The sequence below is a fragment of the Cygnus atratus genome, chromosome 2, assembly GCF_013377495.2.
Source record: "Cygnus atratus isolate AKBS03 ecotype Queensland, Australia chromosome 2, CAtr_DNAZoo_HiC_assembly, whole genome shotgun sequence".
NCBI lineage: Eukaryota > Metazoa > Chordata > Aves > Anseriformes > Anatidae > Cygnus > Cygnus atratus.
This window is the reverse complement of record NC_066363.1, coordinates 34,558,741-34,572,678: the sequence shown is the minus strand read 5'-3', so window position 1 is coordinate 34,572,678 and position 13,938 is coordinate 34,558,741. Positions and strand designations below refer to the sequence as shown.

The 13,938-nt window shown below is 38.8% G+C and overlaps 1 protein-coding gene across 12 annotated transcripts in view; it reads right to left on the bottom strand.

Moving 5' to 3' along the window:
- Positions 1-13,938, bottom strand: part of PALS2 (protein associated with LIN7 2, MAGUK p55 family member) — a 54,127-nt gene that overhangs the window by 17,919 nt on the left and 22,270 nt on the right. For 3 of the 12 annotated variants that reach the window (XM_035562395.2, XM_035562393.2, XM_050709261.1), the window contains exons 2-3: positions 5,449-5,570; positions 451-603 (exon numbers count right to left, since the gene is read on the bottom strand). In XM_035562395.2, coding sequence (XP_035418288.1) covers positions 451-603; positions 5,449-5,565 — 270 coding nt within the window. In that variant the 5' untranslated portion in view covers positions 5,566-5,570. Of the gene's footprint in view, positions 1-450; positions 604-5,448; positions 5,571-7,527; positions 7,585-8,302; positions 8,392-13,938 lie in introns of all 12 variants that reach the window. The other 9 variants (XM_050709260.1, XM_035562390.2, XM_035562391.2 and 6 more) reach the window with 7 other exon arrangements.

Sequence of the window (13,938 nt, the reverse complement as noted above, 5' to 3'; positions counted from 1 at the left end):
AAGTACAGCAAGAGTGAAAGGGATACAGAGTTGTAATTTAAGCTCAGTGGAGATCACGTGGCATAAGAGAATCGAGTTCATTCACTCTGCAGACTGTACATCTTACACAAGTATGAATGCAAAAAGCTGAACTCAGCTGCAGAATGGACTGTATCAGGAACTGAGACCACCTGGAAAAGCTAAGGACGAAGCCTTCAAGTAATCTCTAGTGTGCATGTAGAAACTACATGTTTGTCCAAGACTACTGTAATGGAAACAATACCACAAATTAAGATGTACTTGAGGTGATACCAAAGACTAAAATAATGCTCATGCTTAACCGCATGACTAGTTCTTTACCATGCATTCAGAGTAAAATCCTCTATTAAAATTGGCTACAGGTCAGTTTAATTATTAAACTTAGATCTGTATGTGTACAGTGATAGAGTGGGTAATATAAAGAGGTGGCACCTGAAAATGAGGCTCCTTCAGTATTCCAACCAATTCTGCAATATTCTCATCTTTATTTATTAAGGGACTGATGTCTTCAAGAATTTCATTCACCAGCTCCAGGTTGTTGTCACTGACAGCCTCAAGTTTAGAATCTTCTAGTCGCTCATGAGCCTGTACGATAAAATAAATACGTAAGACTATGATGTAAGTAAGTTTCAAGTAAATAGCACTTGCAATTTATAAACCTTTTAATTATTTTTGATGCACCCTTCAACAGGAAAGCAGCAACAGTTACATATAGTCTAATACATACATTTTGTTTTTATAAATGCTGAAGGATTTTGCATCCTTAACTACAAGACACAAAAAAGATTATAAGCAGCACCTGTCAGATATGCTTGCCTGTCCATACTTCCTATAACCTCCATGCTATCTACATACATCAAACAGTCCTCTCTGAACAGTAGCATGCCTCACATCTTTTCTGCTTCAGAACCTAGTACTTGTGTACTTTCTAGAAGGACAAAAAAGAAATACAGGATCTGCTCAAAAAAATATAGTCTGCATTTGAGAAACATTTACCTGAAGCTCCTCCTACTCAGACACCTCTGAATGACAAATTCGACTGGAAAGACTGCATAACTAAGGGAATTCTGAACAAAGTCTGCAGCAAAGAGGACTAACAGTCCATTGGGCTGCACGGGTGAGCGTTGGCAGCAGTCTGAGGAAGGTGATCCTTCCCCTCTGCTCAGCACTGGTGAGGCTGCACCTGGAGTCCTGTGTCCAGTTCTGGGCCACCCAGGTCAAGAGAGACATGGGCATGCTAGAGAGAGTCCAGTGAAGGGCCACTAAAATCACAAACAGACTGGACCATCTCTCCTGTGAAGAAAGGCTGAGAGAGCTGGGAATGTTTAGCCTGGAGAAGGGAAGGGGTCTCACCCACGTGCAGAAATACCTGAAGGGAGAGTGCAAAGAAGACAGAGACAGGTTCTTTCCACTGGTGCTCACTGGTAGGACGAGAGGCAATGGGGACAAACTGACACACAGGAGGATTTGAACATCAGGGAATATTTTTTTAACGTGAGGTTGACTGAGCGCTGGCATGGGCTGCTCAGAATGGTGGTGGAGTCTCCTGCCTTGGAGATATTTGAAAGATGTCAGGACATGATCCTGGACAAGCAGCTGTAGGTGGTCCTGCTTGAGCAGGGGCATTGGACAAGGTGACCTCAAGAGGTCCCTTCCAACCTCAAGTGTTCTGTGATTCTGGGACTACTTTTTCATCTTTCTAGAGCTATTGCTGCAGATACAACCCTTTCTTAAACATTGCAGGCACTTAAATTCATTGAAAGGTAGGAGATTTGAGCTGCAAGAGAAATACCTCATAAACTGAAATGCTTTGTTTATTTTAGGCAGCACTTTACCAAAAATTAGGGACTAAGAGGAGGCCAAAAATAGCTAAGACTCTCAACACATTCTGAATTAAAGAGTTATTTACAACACTGTAGCAACAAGAAGTTAACAATTGCTGTGGCAGGTAAAACACAAAAAATAACAGATTAATGTAAGACTCCTCCATATATACTTCCCATATATTTATAATTTGTGTGTGCACATATCTACTTGCTTATCAGTGCTTCAAAACGGATGTTAACATAAAATTTTGCTAAATCCAATAAACTTTGTTCCCTGAAATCAACTGGGTATTGAATCTTACTTCGCATCTATAAAATGCCATTTCTGGAGAAACAATGATCACTGGAAAGGCTAACTTTACATGCAGAAAGGCATTTCAGACATTCCCCAACACCCTCAAACCAAATGACCATGATTACAACATTCATAGGGAGCTTGGCACCTACACACATCCTCCTTAGTAAAGGAATGCTATTTTGTACGTAACATGTACAGTAAACAGTATGGTCTTTTAGAAGTTCCCTTGTTTTGCAGCAAGTAGAAACCCAAATCTATTGACTTTTAAACACACTCCAACTTTTGCAAGATTAGAGAATTTGGGTTACCTCTTTTCCTACTTCTTTTCTTTAAAATGTTACCACTAACAAGATGCTTAATATAAATACAAATATCCTCACCCTTCACCCCAAAATCAAGGCTATGAATATATAGCAGAACAGAAAGTTCATTAGTCAACAACCTCTCATCCTGTACTATGCTGAGGAGTAGCAGAATATGGAATAGTATGAATATTTAAAATAAAAAGGAATAGCAAACTTAGGTACTATATTTTATTTCAGTTCATAATTTCAGAGATGCTAAATCAAGTCTTTAAATTCATTAATGTTCAGGTAATAAGGATTTTGCCTTTAACAATCTGAAATCCTAAATACTGGACACCATCTGTTTATAGATTAGTCACAAGATGTTTCCTTGGTCTAGGTTTGGCATACACCTGATATGACGTAGGCTCTGCTACAAAAAGCACTGCATTTAGTGTGACTGCAGAATAGATAAAGTTTTGAGGTTCAAGAGACAATCCAGGAGAATTTTAGTAAGACGGTTAAGTATCAAAACTGAGTAAAATTAGCTTATGTTTCAAATTCAACAACTGTCTTCAAAAAAAGCATAACAATTCTAAAAGCTAGTTAGGACTGACCATAAAACATCAATAAATGACAGGAAAATGCATTTTACAATGATTTCAGTTACCTCCCCTTTCCCCTCAAAAGCCCATTGAAACATATTTACTTAGGGACATGGTTTAGTGGCTAATATTGGTGGCAGGGACATGGCTGGACCAGAAGATCCTGGAGGTCTTTTCCAACCTTAATGATTCTATGAATTTATTCTATATGTAAATTGGAAAAAAGTTCATAGGTAAACACAAACTTCAACACAAAACACCTACCACCCACTGAAGAATGGAAAGATACAGTAAATGAACCCTCTCCCAAAAAAAAGAACTGTAATATCCACCTTAATACCTTTATTCTTGACAGGAAAAGAGTGAAATTACTTTAATGCAACTTTAAAGGATTAGCCAAACTTGGCATTGCAAAATATTATAAGCATATACTATCCTTATTAATTGCCTTAATACTTTAAGGGCTGAAAAGAAAAAGGTTTTTTGTTTGTTTATTTTTGTCCTTTTTCACTACAATATAATGATTAGTCTTAATAGCAGACTAATTAAGTGAAAGTTTTAAACTAAAAAAGGGTAGGTTTAGATTAGATATTCGGAAGAAATATGGTGGTGGGGCACTGGAACAAGCTGCCCAGAGAGGCTGTAGATGCCCCATCCCTGGCAGTGTTCAAGGCCAGGCTGAATGGGGCTTTGGGCAGCCTGGTCGTAGTGGGAGGTGTCCCTGCCCATGGCAGGGGGGTTGGAATTAGGTCTTTAAGGTCCCTTCTAGTCTGTGATGCTATCATTCTAATCAAGGAAACTGAAAAGTCTTTGACATTTCTGTCCCTGTCTGAAATGAATTGTGCACAACTAATCTGACCCATCTCAGGGTCCGGCAAGAATTCACTATTCTGATAAAACTAGCTCTTCTAATAGAAGAACAAGGTTGATACATTTTCAGAGTCAAATGTGTATGTATGAACTACATACACTTCGTGAAATACGTTATCGTTTTCATTCTTGTCCTTATTTAGCTCTGCTGGTTAGGACTGGGGTTTAGGGTTCAATTCCGAAATAATTACAAAAGAAAAAAATGAGTGTGGTCATGCCATATGGACACAGTTAAACCTTTCAGCATTCTAGATAAAGCAAGTTTATAGCTAGGATCTTGTCTGTTTCCTTTACAAGCACTTTTTTTTTTAAACATCTGCTAGTCGTTAAATTCCCCATAATTGCAATTGGCGATTAATGTACAAATTCTTTGTAAGAATAAATGCTTTGCAATGAAAATTTTCATGATAAAATTTAAAGATGAAGTATGTAACAGATACCGAAGCTGGAAACAACCGTAAGCAAGAAAGTGTTTTAACTTACTCCAGTAAATTTAGTACACAAATTTTCCCCTCTGCAGTCATCTCACCAGCAGATAAGACACTTCCAGTATTTGTAAGTTTATTGCTGTGCAACTTCTTCCATTTGTAACCCATGGTTTTGAACAGTTAAAGAGAAATGAATTCTTATATGAATTCTTATGAGATGTTTTCTTTTGCAGATATTTTACTGAGCAAAATCCATGCACAACAATTCTTTAGCTTTACAGAGTATTTCATGGCTGCCTGGAGGACATCCCTTCAGATGTCTGTTCACATTAAAGTGATAGCTATATTTAAGTTAACTGTTTTTTTCTCATGTAAGGAACTTATTTTTATGAAAAATAACAAAGAATGTAAGGGCTGTATAACATAGACTGCATCTCCTTATGATAAGCTACATTTTAATTTCAGAATCCAAAGAATTTTTGCAAACATTATCTTACATAATTAGTAGTACTACCATCTAAGAATAAAATATTTGCATAATTCAAGACCACAACTAAGAATAGTCCACATCTGAGCGCTACTAACCAAAGGTCCCAGTATTACTCTGAGATCTAGGAAAGGGCCCGGAGAGAATATTCACTGGGTTGAACAGAAAGCCATTTTGAGCCAAAGAAAACAAGACCTGTTTATGCCATGGGGGAAAGAAGATTATTGCTCTCACTTTTCATCTTTAGCAAAAATGCTAGAAGTGGGAAGGCATATGGGTTTTGCACACAACGGTGGTCACAAGACTATATTAAAACCAACTACTTCTAATTCCAAGCATTTTGATGTTTTCTTCATAAATAATTTTAACACATTATTTCTGGAGTCTCTGAATTTTTCTTTCTCCTCTAGATCTTCCATGTAAAGATTTTACTTTTCCAATAAATCACTGTGCGCAGAAATTAGATTATATCAAATATGCTACATCTGTTTTCAAGAACTCTTTCAAGTCCTTTAACAAGACATACCATACATAAAAGCCACTGCTGATACCTCAAATCCATACTCAATGTTCACACAATAGTAACAATTGTAATATTTCCAGATTCTACTCAGAGCAACGAGTTGAAATACCTTAGCAAGTGATCTTACAATAGGGTTTTCCATAATTCCTTTGAGAAAAATCAGGTCTATTTCTTCAGCGCCTGTTGATGTCGGCAGATCAGTAAGGTTATCCAGTACCTGCTGCATGGCTGCTGGTAAGAGGGAAAAAGGAAAAAAAAAGTAAGTACTGACCAAAATAGCCTTCGATAAATAGCAAAAACTCTGGAAAACACCACAATATTAAAATTAGAAATTTTACACAGCCAACTACATACTGAGAGCAGTGGAAAGAATGGAAAACTATTGTCTTATTATAATTAGAAAGAGGGAGGTAAAGTATCTATCCAAATCCTTATCACAGTCAACTTAAATCCAGGACCAGCACATTCCTTTTAACATTCACTACTATTGAAACACCGAGAAAAAAAAGTCAACAAGTATAAACTACATATATGATATGCATAATATTGCAAATACAATAAAAGCAACTCATTCATGACTGTTTTTGTCTAATCTCACTTTCAGATAAAGTTTTCGGTCCTTATACACACCAAACACCTACAAGTTTTAGAATGCTTGTATAGGCAGATGCCACTGTTTCTGAAATGAACACATAATTTCTATTTTTTTTTTAACCAAAATGTGCTGCCAAGGCAGCTCCTGGGGACACTTGTGTCCATCCTTTGTCTTTTCCAACCTAAATGATTCTAGATTCTATCCCCAACAGTCACTTACAACCTCCAGTTCTGACTTCCTGCACTCCAGCACTAAGTGTAAGCGGTGCAGATGCTAACACCAACCTGGTGCCACCACGTGCTGCATCAGGAAATATATCTTATAACCTGAAATACAGTGTTGCTGCTCAGTGGAGGATTTCCTTCCTATCTACAAAATCACAGAAAGAACTAGAGCAGCTTGGGTTGAGAGTGAGCAATGGTGCCCATGAAAAAGCCAGCAAACCCTGCCATCCCAGCTGTCTTGTCCCACAGCGTCATTTATGAGGTGAATGATGAGAATTTATTGTATAACTGTGTCCTTCAACCATTTATTTAAGATAAAGTCGAATAAAATAGATTTTTTATGTTAGGCAGCAGGTCCAATATGTTCACGTACTGCAGAATTCTTGTGCATTTGGGCGCGTATGCAGTAGCCCTTAGCAGGAGCTTCCCAGGCTAGCTCCAAGCTTGCGGAGATGAGAATGTGTAAGCTTCGGCTAAGCACAAAAGGAGGCACCACTGGAGAAAGTTATGATGTCCTTCACAAGGTAAACAGTCATTTTTTCCATCTTTTCCAACGTGTGATTAAACATTCTCATCTTGTTAGTATTATCTTAGTAGTGAATAACCTATACTGTTCTTGTTTTTAACAGTATTCCTTCAAACTCCCGCAGAGTTATGTTGCGTGCTCAGACAGACACACACAGGCCCACTAAACAATTTCTGCCAAGATCCCCAAGAAGCTAAAAGTATTAGAAAAACCACTGTGTACTGCAGTGCTCTGCATGCTGCACAGCAGTATACATCAAGACAATCAGAAAGCCTATATGCCCCTTCTCCCACACAAGAATTTACCCTTAACTCGCCTCGTGGCTTTATAATGAAAGCTATTATGAAACACAGCAAAGTAAGAGAACAAACAGCATTTCTCAACACCTACTTCCTAATTTGAATGCTTCCTAGAAAATTCCATTTCAAGGAAATATTTTCTGGCTGTTCTTTCTCCCAAGTGGAACTGACTTTTCAGCAATCAAGTAATCTTATATACCACATTTTAACTACAGCACTGAATGTCAAAAGACGTCATTTTTTAATAATTTTAACCATACTTCTCACTTCCAAAAAGCGAGTCCTCTGTGAAACCATGAGTAGGAAGGAAAATGACAGTTACATTATGCTTTCAGACTTTGAAGCAATATTGTTTCTACTTTTTTAACAGACAAAGTGCTGTTAGCAATCACACGTTGCATAAAGTCACCAAACCAAATAGCTGAATAAAATATAATACCACTAAGTATCCTTTTTGGTTTTTGTTTTAAACCAGCTGTAAGGCAAAATTTTTGTGTGAGAGAAAAATTTTAAGAAGCTTCAAAAGAGATTATGCAGCTGTTACCTGGTACAGTAACAGAACAATGTTTATATGGTTAACTCTTCACTGCTTCATATTCACCTGCAGAAAAAAAAACAAAACAAACTGATGACACTCAAATGTTGTTTTGCCAAAAGTCATCAAGAGCATCTTCTAACAGGAATTATGTTATTTTTATTAAAAAAAAAAGGCAATAACACATGGAGATGCAGACAAGCTTTTTGTGATGGACTAGACTAAGCACTTTAATCTCACTTTGGAATTTACTATGCAAGTCACGGACCAGCTTCAAATGTAGTTCCCAGTCAATGTGAAATGCTAATATTTGCTCACGTGTAAAAACAGCTTTGAAAGTTTAAGCAATATATTTACCTACATATGCCTTTGATCTTCATACCTGTATTTTCAAGCAATTTGATTTCCCCACAGACAGTTTAACTGGGGGAAGGAGAGGAAAGGGAAATACACTTTGATAAATGTGTTATAGATTCTCCTTTTACATATCTACTCAACAGCCCCTCGTTTATTCATTTCTAGGAAAAAGTCCTCCTAAACTACCACCAGCAGGAGATACATTGTCTCCAGGTTTAATTGTAAAGCTCTTTCAGAGCAATGTAAATATACACAGAATTTCAAGTAGCAGTATTAACTGACAAGAGTTCTTTCAGAAAAGTATCTTCTCTTTGGAGCAGCAGGCATGAAAGCTGAAGATGTAAATACTCACAAAGGTAAGTTTCACTTAAAAGATCAGGTTCCACTCAGAAAGAAATGGAACTCAGGAGTTTAGAGATCATCATACCTAAGTGTCCTCTCAAACACTGCCTTTTGAGCCTCCCATCTCTTCTCATCTGGTAAATCTGCCCTTGAAATGTTGATACAGGTTTCTTGCTGGAGGAGGCAGAGGGAAAAAGATGAGCAGAACTTAAATGTAAGTCAGGCATGTGAGAAATAAGAACTACACTGAACAAACACATAGCCTGGTAAACCACCAAATTGCATAAGCCCAGTTCTTAGGAGTGCTTTGGTGCGCAACAGAAAGGAATCGTCTGCTCTTCCTTCAGGGGAAATATCCACTGGGTGTCTCGCCTCCCTCATCCCATCTTTTAGAAGAAAACTGGTGAGAACATCCTAACTTTGAGAGCTCTACAATTTGCCACATTCTCCCTCCAAAGATGAGCTTTTATATGTGTCTGTATCTACATATAGATAGATAGATAGATAGATTCCAAGACCCATCTGGGTAAAACTTCAAATTCTCATCACAACAAAGGATTTGCTTTTGTGAGAACAACAGGTAATAAGTATGGTTAACTAAACCAACTAGGAATACAGACATTACAAGAAACACGCCTTGACAACAGCCTCCAGACAGAACAGTAGGAACTGAGCGGCAGAAACAGGCTTTCAGCTGAGACAAGGTGTTGAAATAAAGGGACTCTTAGGGAAAAGTGACAACAGAACCGAGTTTGAGATAGGACTCCTACGAGGAAATGAGATTACACTCTCCACTCCAAGCCCCTGGCTTGGTAACAGGGAACACACCCACACATACAACTGATTTCCAGAGTCAATTTTCACAGAACATCTTCATAACCATACAAGGATGAAAGCCTCGAGCAAGACTCAGCAGGAAAGTACTACTCTGCTGTGTACACACACTGAACGATTTAATCTTGCTACACATACGACTCCACACTGAGAGCAGCCAGGTCGTCGTTTGAACCCCGTATCAGAAAGGGAAAGGCAGATGCGGGGGGAAGGCATGCTAATTGATCTTTGTAGCAATCACTGGGCATCCTGAGGCATAACAATACAAAAATCCCACTTACGAATGTGAAATTTACTAACGAGAATTAACTCCTCCTAAATTTGCATATAGTTCTTCAGATAGCCAAAGAATGATGCTTCAAAGGTTTAATCTACATACTGTACCTTGCAATAGTAAATTCAGATCAAATAGAGGTAAAATATGCTATGACAGACTCTTCCCTTCCTGTGCTTGTAGCAAAGGCAGGTTTTCAACAAGCTCTCAACTATGATTCTTCCATCACATTTGATTTTTTTTCAGCACCTAATTCTTGTCTAGATTAATTCTATGTGGAGGGAAGAGGAAGCATACATTTAAATAAATTTTCCAGATTTGCAGACAGAAGACAAATGTCTCACTCACTGGGGAAAATGAAAGCTTTCTAGAGTGAATATTTTGCACAGATTTTTTTAGCTTAATTTCATTTTATTATTCTCCAAGCTTACAAACGAACAGGGAACTAAAAGCAAATTACATATAATATACTGAAATAAACTTATGCATATTTATTTTCACAACCTACTGATTCTTATAGGGAGGTATGGTGAATACCTCAAGGACCATTGGTGAGGCTGGTGCTTCACACAAAATCTAGAAAGTTCGATTAAAGTCTTGTCTCATACACAAACTTTGGGACCAAGTTCTTCTGTGACTGAAAGCCTTTTCAAGATAGAAATATCCAAAAGAAAAGTTTCACGAGACACCCAATATGCACAGACAGAAGAAAAATTGATTTGGCTAGCCTTTGGTTAAAGGCTCACACAGCCTTTAACCAGTGACAGCTGATTCCATTTCTTCCATTGGTACTCATGGTTTTAAAAAATGGATTTATGCTTTAACACACTGCAGGCATTAAAAAAAAAAAGTTATTTCAAATTGGCCACTTCTCACCCCAGTTACAAATCCAAACATTTTTTGCAGCCTACGCTTGAGAAAAGGAATACCTATGAACAAATTAACATTTGGATCTAGTACAAACAAGTTCATTCACTACCAGAATGCTAAGAATACATGAAACATTGACAAAGCTCTCCATTTCCAGTTAAAGTTTCAGAAGCCAGGACAAAGTAAAAAGCTCTGGGAAAGCACTGTGTAGCGAGCACATACAGCGTTGTGGTTGCATTGCCACAGCCAGCTGAGTTCACTGAGCAGGGACCACATGTACAAGTGCTTCCAGACGAGCTATAAAAATGCTGCATGGCTGCAGATTAGTCCCTCTGCCATGCACAGATTAGTTGCGTAATCCCACGCAAAGTATGCCTGCGTTGTTTACTGGAGTAAGGTACAGTGATCCTTGAGCCCTCGAGTACCCATGAACCATGCATCTACATCACCAGGAGGCCTCGTCCAGGCTTTCTGACAGATAACTGCCAAGCAGGGAGCACTGGGCTGGTGCAGCTACAATCCTATCGACAACCAGCTTTAGTATTTCTGGGCTGCACTCCACCTTTTCTAGACAGGATCCCATCCTCATTCAGTAACTAGAGTGGGCCTACCCCAGAAGCACAGTCAGGTCACTTCACGAAGGAAGCTGCTGGCTGCAGCGTGCGTACCTGATTGACTGCCGAAACAGAGAAATGAAGAGCATACATGGCTGTGAATTAGGAAAAGAAAGAACAGTCTAAACTGGTAAGACTCAATGCTCCTCAGGAAATTCAAATTCTGCTCACTGAATTTTTGCATGTTGAAAAGAAATGACAAATTATTAAAATGATTTTTTTTTACTTCATTTTCTCCACATCTTCTGACAAGCTGAGATCAAGCTATTTTAGCATAACTATAAATAGACGCTCAAGCAGTCCATACCCTTATCAAACCCAGCCCAAGCACATCTTATTTGCTCATTTTTTGTCATGACTCTGAAGGTCACAAACATTACCAGGGAAAAGCAAACATCTCCCCATCCTAAATCCTACAGCTCTACTTCTTTCAGGTTATTCAGTTTATCTACAAAATCAAGAAGTGCACATGTTTTTAAGAACAGATGGACCTCACAGCTGCATCTTTTGGATAGAAAAGAACTATTTAAAAAAAATATTTCAGTAAAGATAAAAAGGGAACAAAGTATCACACTTCCAAAAAGAGCTGAATTAAAATATTATTTTTTATTTGCAGAGAAATAACATGACCAACAATAAGATCTTGTCAACAGATACACAGAAATCCAGTATTTCTGTGGAAAATCCAGTATTACTGAGGAAACTGTATTAGAAACTGTAAAGAAACAATCTCAGCCGTAAAGTACAAAGGCAAATGGCTTAACCTGAAGCTCACTAAGGTTGATGTTTAGATGACAAGCCCATACAGGTGTTTAAAATAAACAAACCTTGGTAATATTTGTTAGAGAAAAACTGATGCAAGCTTCAGGCACAGATGATGAGGGACTGGGGAGGCACATACGCATACACACACACATATACGCTGAATAACTCTTTTCTGACAGATAAAAGCATCTCATACAATGGTTTGTATTGTACAAGTCTAACCCCACAGCTGAAAGTCCTCTGCAGCAAATAGACACCAGGAAATCAAAAACCCACATAGTGATTCCTTTATTATAGGTGAGCCACCTAATGAATTTGCTTCTTCATTATGGCATGTGTGCAACACTAGAAGAGGCAGGAGGGCTTAGGATGCATTCTGAAAGGTTCAGGAGATCCAATTATTTAAAAAGAGAATTCACTTTTCCATTTTTCTGCTTAAGTGGCTTTTGAGCTCCACTACAAGAAGTAGTATTTTCTAGTGAATCACAGCATACACAACTGCTTGAGAATAATCAGTTAAAACAAACGATAACTAAAAAGTAAATTCACCAATTAACCACTACCCTCTAAGACCAAATGCCTAACCAGTTCTTTTCCCATCTGGCTGTCGATCCAGACTGCAACATCTGTATGTATACAAGAGGATTTTGTGATGACTGTGTTGAAAGCCTTGCTAAAATCAAGATAAATGTTTGCCCCTTGTCCACAAATCCAGTCATTTTAAGTTGTAGGTTGCTATAGAGCAATTAACTAGATCATAATGTCCAGCCTTTATTTTCCAGTGCAAACTTACTATCTGGCAGCAGAAACTGTGATAAAAGTAACAAGCATAGCTGTGTGCTACTACCATCAAGCAAAATACAACACATTCTTATCAATTCAAAAACCATACATCATCTGTTGCACATATTACACACAGTAGCACAAATTCTTATTGGAGGCAAATCACATGGGTTGTACCCCAGAGGTCAATTTACCATCTTCATTAAGGACTGGGATGTTGGGGCAGAGCGCACCATCAGCAAGTTCACAGATGACACAAAACTGGGATGAGTGGTTGACATACCAAAGGTTTGTGCTGACATTCAGACCGACCTCAGCAGGCTGGAGAAATGGGCTGATGGGAACCTCATGAAGTTCAACAAGGAGAAACAGAAGACCCTGCACCTGAAGAAGGAGCAAACCCAGGCACTGGTACACACCAGAGCTGCCCATCTGGAAATCAGCTCTGCCAAGAAGGACCTGTAGATCCAGGTGGGACAGCAGATTGAAGATGTGCCAGCAAAATGCCATTGCAGCAAAGGAGGTTAGCAGTATTCTGGGCTGCATTAGTAAGGGTGTTGCCAGCAGGCTGAGGGAGGTGATCCTTCCCCTTGGCTCAGCATGGGTAATGCCACACCTGGAGCGTTGTGTCCAGTTCTGGGCTGCCCAGTACAAGATAGGCATAGGCACACTGGAGAGAGGCCAGTGAAGGGACATGAAGATGATGAAGGAACTGAAGCATCTCTCCTATGACGAAAGACAGAGCTGGGACTCTTCAGCCTAGAGGACAGAGGACTCAGGGAATCTTATCAAAGTACATGTCAGTATATATACACGTATTCCCATGAATTGTGCATGTGTGTGTGAGTAAGACTGAGCACGTAGTGCCCGCTGACAAGGCGGGAGGCAATGGGTACAAAAACAACCACCACCATCACCACCAGCAGAAAATTCCATCTGAACAGAAGAAAACAAGTTTTTACTGTGAGGGTGGTCAAATACTGGAAGAGGTGGCCCACGAAAGCTTTGGAGTTGCCATTCTTGAAGATATTGACAACTCAGTCCTGGACAGCTGCTGGAGCAGGGGGTTAGACCAGGCCCTTCCAGCTTCAACAGTTCCCTAATTTTGTAATTACTTGCTGGTATCCTTCACCCAGATGGAAAGCTATGCTCTTTCATACCACGTAAATATTACCTTTAAATAAATACTGGCAACGCTTATTGTTAACTATACTGAAAAACAGAAATCTCTGCTCTTTCTGTGATACACAAGGCCCCAGTTTAAACCCACGAACACCCTCAGCTCATTTACAGACGCCTGCGTTTCTCGAGGGCATCTCAGGTGACACTGAAAAAGCTACGCTGTCACCAGTGGGTTTAAGCTAAACATAAGAATTTTCACAACATTAAAGTAAACAAAAAAGCAGACCTATGCCACCACAGACTAATTTATGAAATACTAAATTGCTAATATGCTATTTTACAGCTTCTAAATATTGTAAATAAATTTACTTCTGCAATTTCTGAGAAGATTATACGTTGCTATGAATATATAAAGCTTTTGCTCTAGCTGAATATACATGACTATTTGTGTTAATCTTC